At 45.0% G+C, this 17234-nt stretch overlaps 1 protein-coding gene and 1 long non-coding RNA gene across 3 annotated transcripts; both read right to left on the minus strand.

Annotated features, from left to right (window-relative positions):
* Positions 1-1215: 1215 nt before the first annotated feature.
* Positions 1216-8803, minus strand: LOC106592393 (ubiquitin-protein ligase E3A). 2 transcript variants are annotated; one of them, XM_014183730.3, is made up of 12 exons: positions 8490-8803; positions 7669-7713; positions 6880-7118; positions 6027-6706; positions 5341-5907; positions 5024-5168; positions 4632-4837; positions 4228-4392; positions 3895-4050; positions 3728-3801; positions 3370-3513; positions 1216-3127 (listed from the first exon to the last, which is right to left on the minus strand). In XM_014183730.3, exons 1-12 carry the CDS (start codon positions 8555-8557, stop codon positions 3007-3009), a joined length of 2610 nt encoding a protein of 869 aa, XP_014039205.1. In that variant the 5' UTR covers positions 8558-8803; the 3' UTR covers positions 1216-3006. The 2 variants fall into 2 exon arrangements, with proteins under 2 accessions (XP_014039205.1, XP_045555186.1); XM_045699230.2 differs by lacking the exon at positions 8490-8803 and adding an exon at positions 8058-8458.
* Positions 8804-9338: 535 nt separating this feature from the next.
* LOC145861371 (uncharacterized) lies at positions 9339-14876 on the minus strand. Its single transcript, XR_014381136.1, has 6 exons — positions 14597-14876; positions 13750-13950; positions 13379-13573; positions 13254-13298; positions 9699-9756; positions 9339-9584 (listed from the first exon to the last, which is right to left on the minus strand). It is a non-coding gene; the product is annotated as an uncharacterized LOC145861371 (long non-coding RNA).
* Between the last annotated feature and the right edge of the window lie 2358 nt (positions 14877-17234).

Raw genomic sequence — 17234 nt, forward strand, 5'->3', positions numbered from 1 at the left:
TGAAGTGCACTTTTTGCCAGTCCTGTCCGGTCCAGTGACGGTGGGTTTGTGCCCATAGGCGACGTTGTTGCCGGTGATGTCTGGTGAGGACCTGCCTTACAACAGGTCTACAAGCCCTCATCCAGCCTATTGCAGACAGTCTGAGCACTGATGGAGCGATTGTGCATTCCTGGTGTAACTCAGGCAGTTGTTGTTGCCATCCTGTACCTGTCCCGTAAGTGTGATGTTCGGTTGTACCGATCCTGTGCAGGTGTTGTTACACATGTTCTGCCACTGAGAGGACGATCAGCTGTCCGTCCTGTAGCCCTGTAGCGCTGTCTTAGGCGTCTCACAGTACGGACATTGCAATTTATTGCCCTGGCCATATGTGCAGTCCTCATGCCTCCTTGCAGCATGCCTAAGGCACGTTCACACAGATGAGCAGGGACTCTGGGCATCTTTCTTTTGGTGTTTTTCAGAGTCAGTAGAAGGGCCTCTTTGGTATTCTAAGTTTTCATAACTATAACCTTAATTGCCTACCGTGTGTAAGCTGTTAGTGTCTTAGACAGTTCCACAGGTGCATGTTCATTAATTGATTATGGTTCATTGAACAAGCATGGGAAACAGTGTTTAAACTTTTACAATGAAGATCTGTGAAGTTATTTGGATCTTTACAAATTCTTTGAAAGACAGGGTCCTGAAAAAGGGACATTTCTTTTTTTGCTGAGTTTAGTTATTTGTACTGCTTGTTTGATAGGTTTAAAGTGATACCAAAAGGTTTTTATTTTGTAATAAATACAAATTATCCAAAATTGGTCTGTATTTGAATCCAAAAGATACTGGTAGTTGAATTTTGCTGCTGGTGTGCTTTTGAAATGTCTAGGTCAGTTGCAATGGACATTATGGTTTACTATCATTTCCAAGTCATTTTCACTTAAACTCAGAGTGTACTGTACTTGTTAAAACTAAGAAGCTTAAACTGTAAAATCAAATGCAAACGTATTTATTTGAACTTTCAGTAATATGTTCTCTCTTTTCAGAGGTTGAACAACTCAGCTCTTTTAAGCCAATCGACTGAATGTATGGTGTTGAATAAATTAACATGTCTTGATTAACTTCACGAGACAGTAAAAAAGTGGAAAAGTACTTCAGAATCATAAATGATACAAACAATGTTCAAAAGTCTTACAAATCCATCTGTTCGCATGTTTAAATTAACTCTTCACCAAGTACAAGTTGGAAAAAAGCAGTCACTTTTATTTAGCATGTTTTCACAACACTTGATTTTAAGCCTTTTTATCAATTACATGTTTTTTTTTTTAAAGGTAACAGTTAATTCAAACCAATCTATAATCTGACTGCTTCCATTCCAAGACCAGGGTGAAAGTGTTCCATTCTCTGGGCCCTGGAGTCCTTTTAAATGTACAGGCGAGCAGCAACTTCAGCAGTACAAAACAGAGATACAAATAAACGAGGTACAGCAGAAACCCAAAGAAGCGATGGAGGGGAAGGCTCAGGCCACAATATCTGAAATATATTTGTTGGGGCAGGTTCTTCACAAGCAGCCGAGCACCGTTGTTAAGTGGCATTACTGCGAGCTGACTGACTGCTTACGCCCCGACAGACTGAAAGACGGCATCAGGATTCAGGATCCATTGACAATCCTAAGCAGTGATTACATCCCTATGGAATTGTCCAGAAACTAAAAGACAAAGAAACAAATCAACTGTTTACTGTGCTGAAGGAATTTTCACAGCTAGCTTTTCCAAATCAAAAATTAACAATTTAAAAAAGGTCTGTCGTAAGTTATTTTCTACCCGGAGACAAATCTAGATCGCTGAAGAGGATCACTGGAGAGCAAAGATTTGTAAGTAACACTTGGCAAATGTCTATAGACATTTCATTTAGTACAAAATGCCTGGATTCTAAAAGGAAGATGCCCTAGCTAAACCTGGGACATATTTGGGGTTGGTCTTCTAGAAGTGTAGACAACCAGAATAAATGCTATTCTGATTATATAAATGTACTGAGGATTACAATATAATACCGGTTAGACAAGGGCAACACAGGAAGACTTTAGAAAAAAAATATTTGAGAACAATCATGTACTTGTGGCCAAAAAAAATAAACATTCTGAAAATGTCTAAGTGCACTTACAACAGCTCCGACAAAGTTTCAGTCTACTCTCAGTGCTCCAATGGTGAAAATAATGGCATGTGTCCCAAATGGCACCCTAATGGGCCCTAGTCAACAGTAGAACAATAGATAGGGAATAGGGTGTCATTTAGGACAGATGGTCAAGGTAAACATTTTCTGAAGATGCTGTCTGAATGAAATTACTTCCCAAGTTCCAAACACTTCCATAAAAAAACGGAGTCTGGTTCGATTGGCTAAATAATATGGAAGGTGTGGGGGGGTGGCAGGACATCATATACACTCCAAGAGCTCACGGTTTCCCTCGTCACATCAGCATCTGACTACAGCGATGCTACCGAACGATCGCAAAGTAACAGACTGCAATGAGGACTGCGATGCATGAATGGATGCAGCCTTTTCTGTCTCACAAATGGTAAAAGGTTTCTACATTGTCATTGTCACAATCCAGATTATTAAATAATCCCAGCCCTCCCCTTTCCCAACAAAAAAAGGTGTTAATACAGTCAAGCATCAAAATAACCGATTTCAACCTTAAAATAAATAGTAAGGGGGAAAACAATCCTCTGTACATAATCAAATAAGATAAAGGATGCGTTCAGAACACATTCACACAACGTGGGAAAGGAAACGTACGTTTGATCACATGAAGTTCAATGAAGCTGCTCCAAGAGATCGGGACGCTGGCACGGACAAACTCGACTACTAGAGCGCTCTACCTTTAGATGAACCATTGTGTTGATTTTCGGATTTTCTCATCTCGAATCTTAAACAATTTTGTGTTGGTTGGTGATCTTTCGTTATTTTTTTCTGATATGGGGGAAGGAGGGAGATTGTGAAAAGGAGTCCTTTTTCAGTGTGGCAGCCATGGCCTCAGAGCATGCCAAACCCTTTGGCATAGAGGATGGCTTTGAGCAGTCTCTCTCTCAGCTTCTCCTTGGTGTCGTACTCTGGGAGCAGCAGCACGTTGAAGCAGGTGTGAGATGTGGGTAACCTGCAGAAAGGGGCAGAGGAGAGGGAAGGGGTCAAAGTCCATTCCAATTGCTAAGGTCAACAGGCCATTCATTTGAAATGGGATTACCTTGAAGTTCCACTGTAGTCTGAAGCCAATTCATCAATTTCCCCTCAAACCAAATGCATGCAAAGTACATGGTTATAGCAAACACATTTGCTAGTTGCATGTTTCCAAAGTGATGCGAGTGAGCTCTGTGGGCTGCAGAAGGAAGACATCCTCACCTGTCTGTGTCGGGGCCGTTCTTGGCGATGATCATCTTGAGCTTTCCCAGGCCTCCGACAGGGGCTCTGTCTGTGCCCGTGGTGAACTGCAGGAACAGCCTCTTCTGCTCCTCAGCAAACGAGTGCAGCGTCTCCCAGAACTCCCTGGTGGGTCAAGTACAGACGAGGCTTTATATTAGTGTCATATTCAGGGTTTTGGGTCACTGTCCCTGATGTCAGCAGCAGATCAAATCGTTGAACTTCAAAATGTTTGGACTGTCCTTTCTCCAGTCAAGTCCCTTTTGAAATAATGGTCAATCACCTCCACACACACACACACACACACACACACACACACAAAAATAAAGCAATCCCTTACTTAATGATGCGTGAATCTCTGCTGTAGCCGCCATCGTATTCTGTCGTTTCTTCAAGTGCTTGAAAGTCTAGGTTCTGTGTGTGATATGGAGTTATGGAGTTAAAATCATATTTAAAAATCACTGAAAAATAAATACAAACGACTAAATTCTCTTTTCTACAGCTTACCCTGCTTCCACAGATGAGCAGCTCGATTTCCTCTGGCCGGAATAAATATTTCAGCGGGGACTCGTTAGTGACCATGTGAAAACCTCTTCTGAAGGCTTTGAACTGCTTCTCAACGCTCTTATTCAGCATGTACTCTGCATACTGAGCTACAAACTCCTGTCGACCACAAGATGAAACAACGGCATGATTCTCTGAACGGAACGCTACCTCATACTCTATTCAACCCCACTGGTCAAATAAGCTACATCTAAAATAGAAAAACCCTAATAATTAAAATGTCTAAAAGCATGATTTTGAGTGAAATCATTTTCTCCACAAATTCTTGAAACTCACTTTTCTGTTCTCGTTGGTGACTGGAATTTGATCACCATTTTCCCTTAAATTGTACATGAGGGGGTTTCCGAACAGGTCCGTCTGGGATATCTGGAAGGTGATCATCATGTCCTCCTCCACACTACCCTCGTACTCTAACAACTCCTTCAGACTCTGGTACAGAACCTGCACACAGACAACAGGACACAGGGGAGAGCAGACAGAAACACGTTATCAATAACACCTTCGTACATACCACCATTTCAATGGTATTTAGCTGTTAAAGTCTATATTGCCCTGAAATAAATTGCTATGTAACGCCATAGGAGTCTACAGCCATGTCGCAGCACAAAGGTTTAAATACCACTCTGGAGATGAAAATCATTAAGCTAATTTTATTAATAAACAGGACTTCAAATACTAACCGGATTGGAGTCTGCGAGGTCCCGGAAGGTTCCTTTCTTGCCCATGAGCTTTCTGTAGACCACCATGGGGAAGTGAACGTCCAGGATGCAGTTGTTGTAGATGGCCAGGCCAAGGACGATGCCGATCAGCGTGAACTGACCCTCGTTCTCAAACGACGATGGGTTGAACCAGAACATCTTGGTGCGCTCGTCGTACGCAAACATTCCTGAGGAGAAGGAAGCCGTGTTAAGGACAAGGATCAACCTTCACAATATACAACACAAACCAACCACATCCACTGCAGTAACGATGAGGACCTTTATAAAACACAACACAAACCAACCACATCCAATCCCAGTCTCACAGTGACGGTTCAGCAACGTATCGACCCACTGACGACTTGGTTTCTCACCAATATCTGGGTTGAAGATCTCCTCCACGACGAGCTGAAAGAACTCTTTGGAAACCCCTCCTTCATCTACACCTTGCTCTCCTTCAAACTCCACATACAACTGCTTCTTCAAGTCTGCAGGATTCTCCATGGCGATCATCTCAAGCTAACAGCAAGAACAGAATTAAAAGAATGATCTAAGACTAGTGTGTGGAATATAGTGGACACTCTCCAGTCAATACAAACACCACTCCAATGCTTTTAAATCCTTGAGGGGGAGTAGACGAAACAAGTGCACACTTCGGGGTGGGAGAAACTAAACAGGGCCTTGGACTTACCCTGACGAGGGCATCATCGATGATGTGGTCTCGGCGTACTTTAAGCCTCAGGTAGGGGTTGAGCTGCTGTCCCTGCACCAGGCTGTAGAGTACAGTGATGCGTCGCTCGCTGTACATGCGGATGCGGTTGTCGTAGTACAGGCCCAGGTTCTTGGTCACGGCGTTGAGGATGAACGGACACGTCATGAAGGAGAACTTGTTCTCCGTCTCCACTTTAAAGAACGTGTAGTCCTTGTCCATCTCTAGGACTTCATTCAGGGGCTCGTTGACAAACTCCTGGAAGGGGATGAGGGGCCGCCGGCTGTCGGACGTCCGGATGGTAAGCTCAGTCTCCAGGGGGTCCACCCGGGGGCCCTTCTTGTTTCTCCTCTCCTCGCCCAGCAGCTCCTGCAGCGTCAACTCGCTGGACTCAGGGATGGGCTCATCGTCCTCCTCTTCATTGTGCTCCGTGTCCACCTCCCCTCCCATGACATTTGCATAGTAGACGATCTTCAAGCACTTGGTGGCTGCCACCACTGCATCGTCGTCGTTCACCAGGTTGCGGCTGTTGAACTCATTGCTGACCACCTTTGTAATTAAAATAACAATACATTTAATTTGTATAGTGCTTTTCATTACAGAGGAATCTCATAGCTCTATGTAGGCCGAAAAAAAGAAAATACAAAATACCAAGAGAATCTAGCTACCTTGTAGGTGATGAGCTGCTGGAAGGTCTCCATTATGCGGTGGATCTGCTCAGCACTGTAGTGAGACCACAGGCGGGCCAGCTTGGCCAGCGCGGGTAGGGGCAGCTTGCTCATGGCCCTGCAGAACTGGGGCAGGGCGATCTCCAGGTAGTCTGGGCTGTGGAGGTTACTGTTCTCCATCACCACCACAAACAAGTTCAGGTAGTTGGGGTCCCGGGAGTAGACGTTGTGGTACGTCAGGTCACATTCCACGTTGGGCGACAGGTAGACCAGTGCGTTGAGGAAGGCAGCTTCGATCTTATCGTTGGACAGCAGTCTCTGGTAGACCCTCCTGACCGCGTCGATGTCCACAGACACCTCGTCAGGACCCAGCTTCCCCACATCATTGTCCCCTGATGCAGCGCCGTCTAACCGGGATGAGGAACCGGGCGAGTCCTCTTCCATAGCAGCAGCGGAGCAGGCGGCCGCTTCCTCCTCGTCCTCGTCTTTGTCCTCGTCCTTGCTCTGGAGGGACTTGAGCTCCTCCTTGGTGGGTGGTTTGGACCGGCGGAAACTCTGCACCAGACCCTCTGCGCTGGAGAACACCCGTCCTATGACCCGGATCAGAGGGGAGTAGTCCTCCTTCTCTCCACACATGTGTAGGATCTCATACACTTTCTCCTCTGTTAGGTAATTCACATCTGGAAAACATCAATGTAATACAGTTAATTAATGCAGCATATGTAATATCCAGTTATGGCTAAAAAGTTAACGGTTTCAGTTAAGATCGACAGTCTGATTCTGAAATTCTGCACTACAATTGAAACACTCCGAAAAGTATTGATGCACGAATGAGTCACTTATGCCAACACACCTTTGAAGTCGTCCCTTACACAATGGTTCATTGTGGTGCCTTTCTTGGAGGGGTGTGGGTCACACAGTTTGGCATTGATCTTGTACAGCTCCAGGGCCTTGACGGCGGCTGCATTGTTGTCCAAGCGGTGGGAGCCCCGGGACGAGGAGCACCACGCGTTCGAGCAGGAGTCATTTCCACAGCCCTCCGTTAACTGGTGGTAGTAGCGCTCTATTAGATGCTTGGCGGCTGCTCGCTTCCTGAATTGGAGGCCGTTCAGATTGGAAGCATGGAGAGTTATGAAACTCATGGCTGCAAGTCTCAATCAAAACAGCACTGAAATCAGTCTTATCAACATCCAAAGTGGTAAACATTAAAAAAAACGAAAAACAAAGGGAACTTAATGTCATTTATAAATATCAATGTGGTCTACATTGGAAATGAGATAAGCCCATAAACATTTAAGAACGAAAAAGTAAATTTTCATTGGGAACTTGTGGACTCAGCATCCACTGTGTGCCTGCTCTTGTCAGCAGACCATGCAGGAGGGATGGTGTGTGGAAGCCAAAGAGGAAAATTATTAATATGAAGGTGCATGGATGGTGACAATTTGATAGAATGACTGTGTACATTCATTGGTTAGTGAAAGGAGGGAGATATTAAATATTAGCATTCCATAGATAGTTAATTAACATGTTCTGAGGTAGGTGACTAAATTAACTTACTGTACTGTAGCTAGCTACTGTACTGTAGCTAGCTACTGTATGTTAATCACAGAATGACATGACTGACAACTTAAAATAAACTTACATTCGGCTTGCTTCAGTGTTTTCTATGTGAGACTCCTCTTGTATTCTAAACAAACACATCAAGAGCATAGGTCAGGAATATGTAGCTAAATCTGTTGACAGAACCATCTAGCCTACCTACTACAGCTAGCTATAGCAGAGAAATTAACTAACTCGTCTAGTGAGTGAAACGAATTTTACTACTATAGTGTTAGCTAGCTAGTTAAGATAGCCGCCACAACAACTATCAGTAAGTGAACGCTAGTTAATCTTAGGTTAATGTAAACATTTCTGACTGATGATGAAATGGCTATAGGAACAGCGAATATAAATATTCTAAGACCGACACAAGTAGCTAACGTTGACTAGCTAGCTAACGCAGACAGAGTGGTGACCGTGCAGCTTGCTTACTAAGTAGCTAGGCAAAGTCGTCCAGGTGATAAGACAGCCGATAATACAACAGTGAGCTAACTAGTTAATGTTTTAGGTAACATAGTTACAATTCAGCAATACATCGTCGTAACTGTACGTTAACGTGAAATCAGAACAGCAAACGAACTAACTACCTAACAGTTACGTTAATAACTAACTAAGTAGCATTACTAGCTAGCCAACTAGCGGTTGCTAAATTCACTTTTCAGGCCTAGCCTAGCTAGAGGGCTACGTTAACTAGCGACCTACATAACTGAAAATCTGCAGGAATGTTGCACGTTTACTTCATTTTACATGTCAGTTACATAGCTAGCTAGCCAGAAACCAGAAGTTGGGAAACATTGTATTGCTAAGATACAAAAACATGCATCCTTCTCCAAACCACGACACTCTATTTATCTCCATGCCGACCTGTCGTATCCTCCTGCAGGGGATGTCTCGGCCTGTGGTAGCTCACAGTCCCTCTCGTCGGAATTCATACGAGACTTTCTCCCGCAGTTGCTCGTGATCCTGTGTAACTGTATGAATGAACACTTTCTCCACAGGTTGGATAAATTTTCAACAAAACGTTATGTTACTGCTAAAGGCTCTTGACGGTGATGGGCGATTTTATTGAATAAGGAACTTCATTTAAGGCCTATTTCATGCTCTAGTCTCTGTTTGGTGTTTACAGCCATCTTGACTTCAACAACCCGAGCAAGGGACACGTCCCAGAATGCAATGTTGCGGTCGGAATGTTTTGTTCAAAAGCCTTTTCCCTCACTTTCGAGCTCAGTTCAGTCATTGAGCTACTGCAAAAATAGTGCAGCCTTTGTATGCATGTTACAAACGCCTCCAAAATACATAGCTGTCCCTATTAAAATTGTGGCTATCAAGTGTTCCTTGAGTCAGGCAACCCGGGTTCCGCCACGAATTACTGCACCGGTGTCAGAAGTGGGATACATGTACTAACATTTTCATTCTTAAACGTCTAAGCTGGAGGGGGGGGGGACCCCTTTAGGTATATCATATTTTTGTTTAATTATTTGATAAAATATAGAATTTGGCCTTTATTACTATAGCCTATAGAAACGCATTGAATAACACATTCATAAATGGCACAAAAAAAGACAGTAAAAAAAGAAATCATAAGAAATAAGGTTTTGAAGTGTCTGTCCTATATATAATAGATAAGAAAGCTCATGAAATATATATAATTTTTGTTACTTAGATTAACGCATAGACTCTAGGGTATAACCAGTGATGTTGAGACTCGTGCCCTTCCACAGATCCTGTTTCTTCTTTATTATTTCCATATTATTGTTACATTGATACAGCCAGGCATAATTCCATACATTACCACTGTAAATGATCTTTACTTTTTAAACTAGGCCTAAATTACATGCAATTGAAGATGTTGATAATCACTTTTACAGAAATCACACTAAATATTATCACGTGTTCATGGTTGGGCCAAAAGTGAATCGTCTTCATTTCTGGAACGAGGTCTAGCAGAGTGACGTCGATCTTGAAAAGATTAGGAAACATAAAACACAAGATGTTAGTGCTGATTTGACCCGTGATGATAACTGTAATTACAATGGCGATATTAATGAATGCTTTAAAACTACTGGAACCTACTTTTGCCTGCGTTGAGCCCCATCCCGCAAGGGCAGATGCAGCATAAAGACCGTAAACACTGGAAATAAAATAATGATTTGAAAGTGACCTATCTGCATCAGAGATACACTGCAGTTCTGACTTTGCTCTAAATAGTTACATTATGGAACATGTATCCCCAACACTAGACAGGAAGATATTTAATAAACACTAAACAAAAATATAAACGCAACATGTAAAGTGATGGTCCAATGTTTCATGAGCTGAAATAAAAGATCCCAGAAATGTTCCATATGCACAAAAGGCTCATTTCTCTCAGATTTTGAGCACAAATGTGTTTACATTCCTATTAGTGAGCATTTCTCCTTTGCCAAGATAATCCATCCACCTGGCATATCAAGAAGCTGATTAAACCGCACGATCATTACACAGATGCAGATGTACTGAGGACAATAAAATGTCACTTTAAAATGTGCAGTTGTCACATAACACAATGCCACAGATGTCTCAGGTTTTGAGGGAGTGTGCAATTGGCATGCTGACTGCAGGAATGCCATAGAATTTAATGTTCATTTCTCTACCAAAAGCCGCCTCAAACGTTGTTTTAGAGAATTTGGCAGTACGTCCAACCGGCCTCACAACTGCAGACTACCTGTAACCACGCAAGCCTAGGACCTCCACATCCAGCTTCTTCACCTGCAGGACCGTCTAAAACCAGCCACCCAGACAGCTGATGAAACTGTGGGTTTGCACAACCAAAGAATTTCAGAAACTGTCTCAGCGAAGCTCATCTGCGTGTTCGTCGTCCTCACCAGGGTCTTGATCTTACTGCAGTTCAGCGTCGTAACCGACTTCAGCGGGCAAATTCTCACCTTCGATGGCCACTCTGTTCACAGTGTAAATACAGTGCCCCATGGTGGCGGGGTTATGGACAGGCATAAGCTACGGACAACGAACACAATTGCATTTTATCAATGGCAATTTTAATGCACAAATATACCGTGACGAGATCCTGAGGCCCATTTTGTGCAATTCATCTGCCGCAATCACCTCATGTTTCAGCATAATGCACTGCCCCATGTCGCAAGGATCTGTACACAATTACTGGAAGCTGAAAGTATCCCAGTTCATCCATGGCCTGCATACTCACCAGACATGTCACCCATTGAGCATGTTTGGGATGCTCTAGATCGACGTGTAGAACAGCGTGTTCCAGTTCCCGAGAATATCCAGCAACTTCGCACAGCCATTGAAGAGGAGTGGGACAACATTCCACAGGCCACAATCAACAGCCTGATCAACTCTATGTGAAGATGTGTTGAGCTACATGAGGAAAATGGTGGTTACACCAGACTGACTGGTTTTCTGATCCACACCCTACCTTTTTTAAGGTATCTTTGAACATTAATGTAAAATCCATAGATTAGGACTTAATGAATTTATTTCAATTGACTGATTTCCTTATATGAATTGTAACTCAGTACATTTTTTAAAATGGTTGCATTGTTTATATTTTTGTTCATTATAGTAGTTACTGATGTATAGTGTAACGTCCTGACCAGCAGAGGGCGTAATAGTGTTAGTTTTAGTCAGGATGTGGCAGGGTTTTTTGTGTGTGTGAATGGTTGTGTTGGTGATTGGACTCCCATTTGAAGGCAGGTGTGTTGAGTTGCCTTTGATTGGGAGTCCTATATAGTAGTGTGTGTTTTTCTTTGGGGTTGTGGGTAGTTGTTCTTGCATTGCGTTTTGTGTGCCTGTAAGACTGTTCCTGTCGTCGTGAGTATGAGTATCCACATTCCCGCTGCGCCTTGGTCCATTTCTGAAGACAGATGTTACAGAACTACCCACCACAAAAGGACCAAGCAGCGGAAGAGGAAGGAGCATCGGGTGGATGAATGGACATGGGAGGACATCCTGGATGGCAAGGGATCCTACACCTGGGAAGAGATCCTGGCCGGAAGGGATCGCCTCCCATGGGAACAGGTGGAAGCACTGAGAAGAGCGGAGGCAGCAGGAGAAGGGAGCGAACGTTATGCTGGAACACGGCTGGCGAGGAAACCGGAGAGGCACCCCCAAGAAATCTTTTGGGGGGGGCACACGGGTAGTTTGGCCAGGCCAAGGAAGAGCCGTAAGCCAGTTACCCGTGATTACAGGGAGGTGCGTATGAGGTGGAGGGCGCCATGTTACGCTGAGGTACGCACCATCTCGTCTATACCTACGCACAGGCCAGTCCGCCCTGTACCAGCGCCCCGCATGTGCCAGGGTGAGGTGAGCATCGAGCCGGAAGGGGTGATGCCAACCCAGCGCTCAAGACCGCCAGTGCGCCTCGACGGTCCGGTGTTTCCCGCTATACGCACTAGCATGGAGGTGCGTGTCTCCAGGCTGGCACGTCCAGTACCAGCCCCACGCATCAGGCGTCTAGTGTGTCAGCCCAGCCTCGCCAGTCAAGAGTCGCCAGGGCCGCCCGCCAGTCAAGAGTCGCCAGGGCCGCCCGCCAGTCAAGAGTCGCCAGGGCCGCCCGCCAGTCAAGAGTCGCCAGAGCCGCCCGCCCGTCAAGAGTCGCCAGAGCCGCCCGCCCGTCAAGAGTCGCCAGAGCCGCCCGCCCGTCAGGAGCCGCCAGAGCCGCCCGCCCGTCAGGAGCCGCCAGAGCCGCCCGCCCGTCAGGAGCCGCCAGAGCCGCCCGCCCGTCAGGAGCCGCCAGAGCCGCCCGCCCGTCAGGAGCCGCCAGAGCCGCCCGCCCGTCAGGAGCCGCCAGAGCCGCCCGCCCGTCAGGAGCCGCCAGAGCCGCCCGCCCGCCCGGAGCGGCCAGAGCGGCCCGACCGCCCGGAGCGGCCAAAGCGGCCCGACCGCCCGGAGCTGCCAGAGGTGCCCGCCTGCCCGGGTCTGCAAGGGTGGCCCGCCTGTCCTCCGGCCCAGCCCGAGTGGCCGGCCTGTCCTCCGGCCCAGCCCGAGTGGCCCGCCTGTCCTCCGGCCCAGCCCGAGTGGTCCGTCTGCCAGGGTCAGCCCGAGTGGCCCGTCTGCCCGGCGCAGGTATCGGTGCCACCGAAGTGGAGCGAGGTCCACGTCCTGCACCTGAGCCACCTCCAGGAGAGGTGGGTTGGGGAGGGAGGGCGTAGCACAGTGCCTCCCTTATTGTTTAGGGGGATATTTTTTGTTGTTTGGGGGTTTGTTTTTTCTTTTAGGTGCATTCCGGGGTCTGCACCTTGAGGGGGGGGTACTGTCACGTCCTGACCAGCAGAGGGCGTAATGGTGTTAGTTTTGGTCAGGATGTGGCAGGGTTTTTTGTGTGTGTGAATGGTTGTGTTGGTGATTGGACTCCCAATTGAAGGCAGGTGTGTTGAGTTGCCTTTGATTGGGAGTCCTATATATTCTTTGGGGTTGTGGGTAGTTGTTCTTGCATTGCGTTTTGTGTGCCTGTAAGACTGTTCCTGTCGTCGTGAGTATTGTTTTTGCCTGTGGATGCTTTACTTAAGTTTATTAAACTATGAGTATCCACATTCCCGCTGCGCCTTGGTCCATTTCTGAAGACAGATGTTACATATAGTTACTTTTATCATTTGCAATGATTTGACATACCATTACTAAGTTTCGTCTCCTAGCTACACAGCCACGATTTCTTGTCTGTAAAAAAAGGAGAGGAACAATGAGTACATCAAATACAGAGATGCTGTATTCAAAATTATGATTAATTGACATCATACCATGTCAAGCTTCTGCCTAATCTGTTTGACTGCTGCATCATTGCGAGGACAGTCCAGTAGTCCTCCCTGGTTCTCATGGAACAGACAGTCCACTGAGTATTACATCACTTCTGGTCACTAGTCTGCTGCTGTCAGGTACAGTGGAGTCTGGGTTGAAGTTGTGATGCAGCACTACCAGAATTACATTTTTACCAGCTGTCAAGAGAATGAGGGAATATGTCAAAATAAACCAATAATCCTCTCAAATAAACTATTTAGAAATGTAATTTATGCTGTTGGCACATTGAGTAAATCTGGTGTGGAAAGAGAATATCTGGTATGGAAGGAAATAACATTGCTTGGGAAGTCATATTTGGGATGAGTTACTGTACTTGGAATCTGTTGCAGTGCTGCTTCAATATTAGTCCCGGCGCGGGAGACGATGGGACAGAAAGCCAGGATGACATCACTCTCCACTGGCAACTCGACTTCCGTAAAACATCTTGTGGTCTTGTTGACTTGACTCATAAACTGAATATGAGAATCCAAAGTATTGCCAGTCTCAACTGTGTAGTACTTCATATTCTGTGCCACTGATTTTAAACAGACATGAAAGAGGAAGGTCAAAATGGTCATTGATTAAAGTATACATTATTTTGGCACAATGGATATTTACTTCATAGTTCGGACAGATTTGAGTATTGTAGGTTTAACCATTTACTTTATAGTGCACACTTTATGAAAATCTGAAATTACACGAAAGAGCCCTGTTGAAAATTACGTCTGCGTTCAAACATGGATCTATAGAAAGTGAATGAACAGACAAAGGGGTTTATTAGTCTAGATAGATAAATTCAGGACAGGAAAACTACAACCAGTGTGCAAACCATGAACATAAAATATATTTCTCTACAGTACAAACTGTGTACAGCAGTGTGAGGCAATTCCACATTCTAAACAGTAACTTTTTTGCTCTAATCTTTCACAATATCCAGCTCTAGAGTACTTAACCACCTCAGTCCTTCCACTGAACCAGTGATTTCTTGGAATTAGAAAGTGAAAGCAATGTGTTATTGTAAATGTTCTTACTGCCTCTGTTCTTATTCTACATTCATAGAATTACTCTAATCTAAAAAACATTCCATTAAATTCTGCACTACCAGTTTCCACTTAACCATGTGTACTGTTTTATTCCTGTTGTAGACATAGAATATTAAATGATCACAAAAGTAGACTTACCCTGCAGCTATGGGATTATTTTCTGTTGACTGTATTGCAGTTGTGGCTTGAAGTGATCTGTTCTAATAGCAAAGAGAAAGCGAAACTAAACAGCATGAGATAACACAGTTTACACAGGCAGCTGCATTCTGATTGTTCTTCCACTAATTGGTCTTTTGACCAATCACAACAGATCTTTTTACATCAGATCTTTTTCAGAGCTGATCTGATTTGTCAGAAGACCAAATTGGTGAAAAAAAAGATCAGAATTGGGCTGCCTGTGTGAACACAACCATCTAGGCTATAGTTCAAACAACAAAGTGGTGACCACTGATTTGGTAAACAGCTGAGGGATGGGCTGAAGAAATGTAACCACACATTTATAGACAGAGCTATGGATGCTCCACCATCCATGATATCAAAATGATCATTTTAGCCATGGTTTGAGGCTATACAGTGTTTGTTTACAATTACACATTTAAAAACAATGGAATAAAACAAGTTTATATTTTGGGTTCTGATGGGGTTGACAGTTGAAGTAATCTCATAGTGCAATCAGAATTTATAGTCTTTAAGAATCAATGGATGTATATATAATTAATTCAAAAGTCCAAAAATGTATGTACCAATAGCAGATTGCCACTTTAATAAGGTGCATAACAGTAGTTAGACCAAGCACGATTTCAATTTGTTTGCTTGCCTCAATTGCTTAAAAATCTGTCCTCTCGTCCCCTTCACCTGCACTGATTGGAAAGACTTGACAGGTGAAAACAATATGGTGGAAGCTCATCTTTAGTCTATTGACTTATGTATCCCTGCACATTGACTCAGTACCGGTACTCTCTGTATATAGCCTCGTATTTGTTATTTTATTGTGTTACTTTTTATTGTATTTTTTACTTTATTTAGTAAATAATATTTTAACTCTATTTCTTGAACTGCATTGTTGGTCAAGGGCTCGTAAGTAAGCATTTCACGGTAAGGTCTACACCTGTTGTGTTCGGCACCTGACAAATTCAATTTGACTTGATTGAACATTTGATTTGATAGTGACACTGGTCATCTGCACTTCTGGCATTCGCGGTAGAATGTCATTAGGCTGAAATGTAAGATTAATGCCACGTTTAAAACAACTGAGAGCTTGGAACTTGGAAATCTCAGACTTCAGTGCGTTCAAGACAACTGGTACCCTGAAAAAACTGGTGGAAAAAAATCAGTTTGAACGGTCATTTAATTCTATCAATTCGGGAACTCGGGCCTCTTTCTAGAGCTCCGACTTTCCGACCTGAAGAGCACATGGTTTGACCTGGTATTTTTTTGAATTCCCAGTTGTTTTGAACGCAGCATATTTTCAACCACAGATCATGATTCATGTTCTATATCGTGGAGCTCCACCCCATAGGGGATCTCTGCTCCTAGTGGTTTACCCTGCTGCCTAGGCAGCGAATAGCCTGAGAGAAAATGATGCACACACCTGCAGTCAATGGGAGTACAGGTGTCCCTATATAAGGGGATGCTTCCCCTCAATCAGCCTCCCATTATCTTCAGCGACGGACTGAAGAAGCCGAGAAGAGAGAAGGTAAGTCTCAGGACAAACCTGCTGTTGATCTCCAAGTCTCGACGTCGTCCTTCTAAATGAGCACACCATTTCCACCCAACCCAAAAGCTATTTTAAGAGCTCAGTGTCGCTGCTCCACTATGGCGACTGTGGACTCACACGACTTGTGTTTTGTGTGCCTAGGATCACAGCACGCTAGGGACGGCCTCACAGATCCCCCGGAATGCCCTAGCTACGTCCTCCTTTCTTTAAAGGAGAGGAAGCAGTGGTGGGCTTTTTTTCAGGGGTCGATATCCCTCTAGAGGACGCCATTTCTGTGCTAGCCTCAGGTTCTGAGGCTTCATATGACGATGCCGCCTCTAGAGAAGACGAGGATATTGGGAAGTGTGTGGATTTTTCTTGGGTGTGGAAGTGAGTGGAACAATCCACTCCACTGACTGAGTTTGATAAAAATCCCCCTCCCTATGGAGAGTGCAAGGTTTTTCTCATCCTTGGGAGAGGAAGAGACGGGCTCTGAAATTTCAGCAGCCCCCTCCTACGCAACGGCCTCTCTGCGCTCGGATTTTCCAGGGCTCATTGAGCGGGCTGCGAGTGTAACGGTATAGCTTCCGTCCCTCTCCTCGCCCCTACCTGGGCTCAAACCAGGGACCCTCTGCACACATAGACAACAGCCACCCTCGAAGCATCGTTATCCATCGCTCCACAAAAGCCGTATCCCTTGCAGAGCAAGGGGAACAACTACTTCAAGGTCTCAGAGTGAGTGACGTCACCGATTGAAACGCTATTAGCGCGCACCACCGCTAACTAGCTAGCCATTTCACACCGGTTACACTCACCCCAATTTTGACCTCCTTTTCCACAGCAACCAGTGATCCGGGTCAACAGCATCAATGTTTAGTTTCGTCCCTCTCCTCGCCCCTACCTGGTATCGAACCAGGGATCCTCTGCACACATAGACAACAGCCACCCTCGAAGCATCGTTACCCATCGCTCTACAAAAGCCGTGGCCCTTGCAGAGCAAAGGGGACAACTACTTCAAGGTCTCAGAGTGAGTGACGTCACCGATTGAAACGCTATTAGCGCGCACCACCGCTAACTAGC

The sequence above is a fragment of the Salmo salar genome, chromosome 17 (genome assembly GCF_965601325.2).
Source record: "Salmo salar chromosome 17, fSalSal1, whole genome shotgun sequence".
NCBI classification, from domain to species: Eukaryota; Metazoa; Chordata; class Actinopteri; order Salmoniformes; family Salmonidae; genus Salmo; species Salmo salar.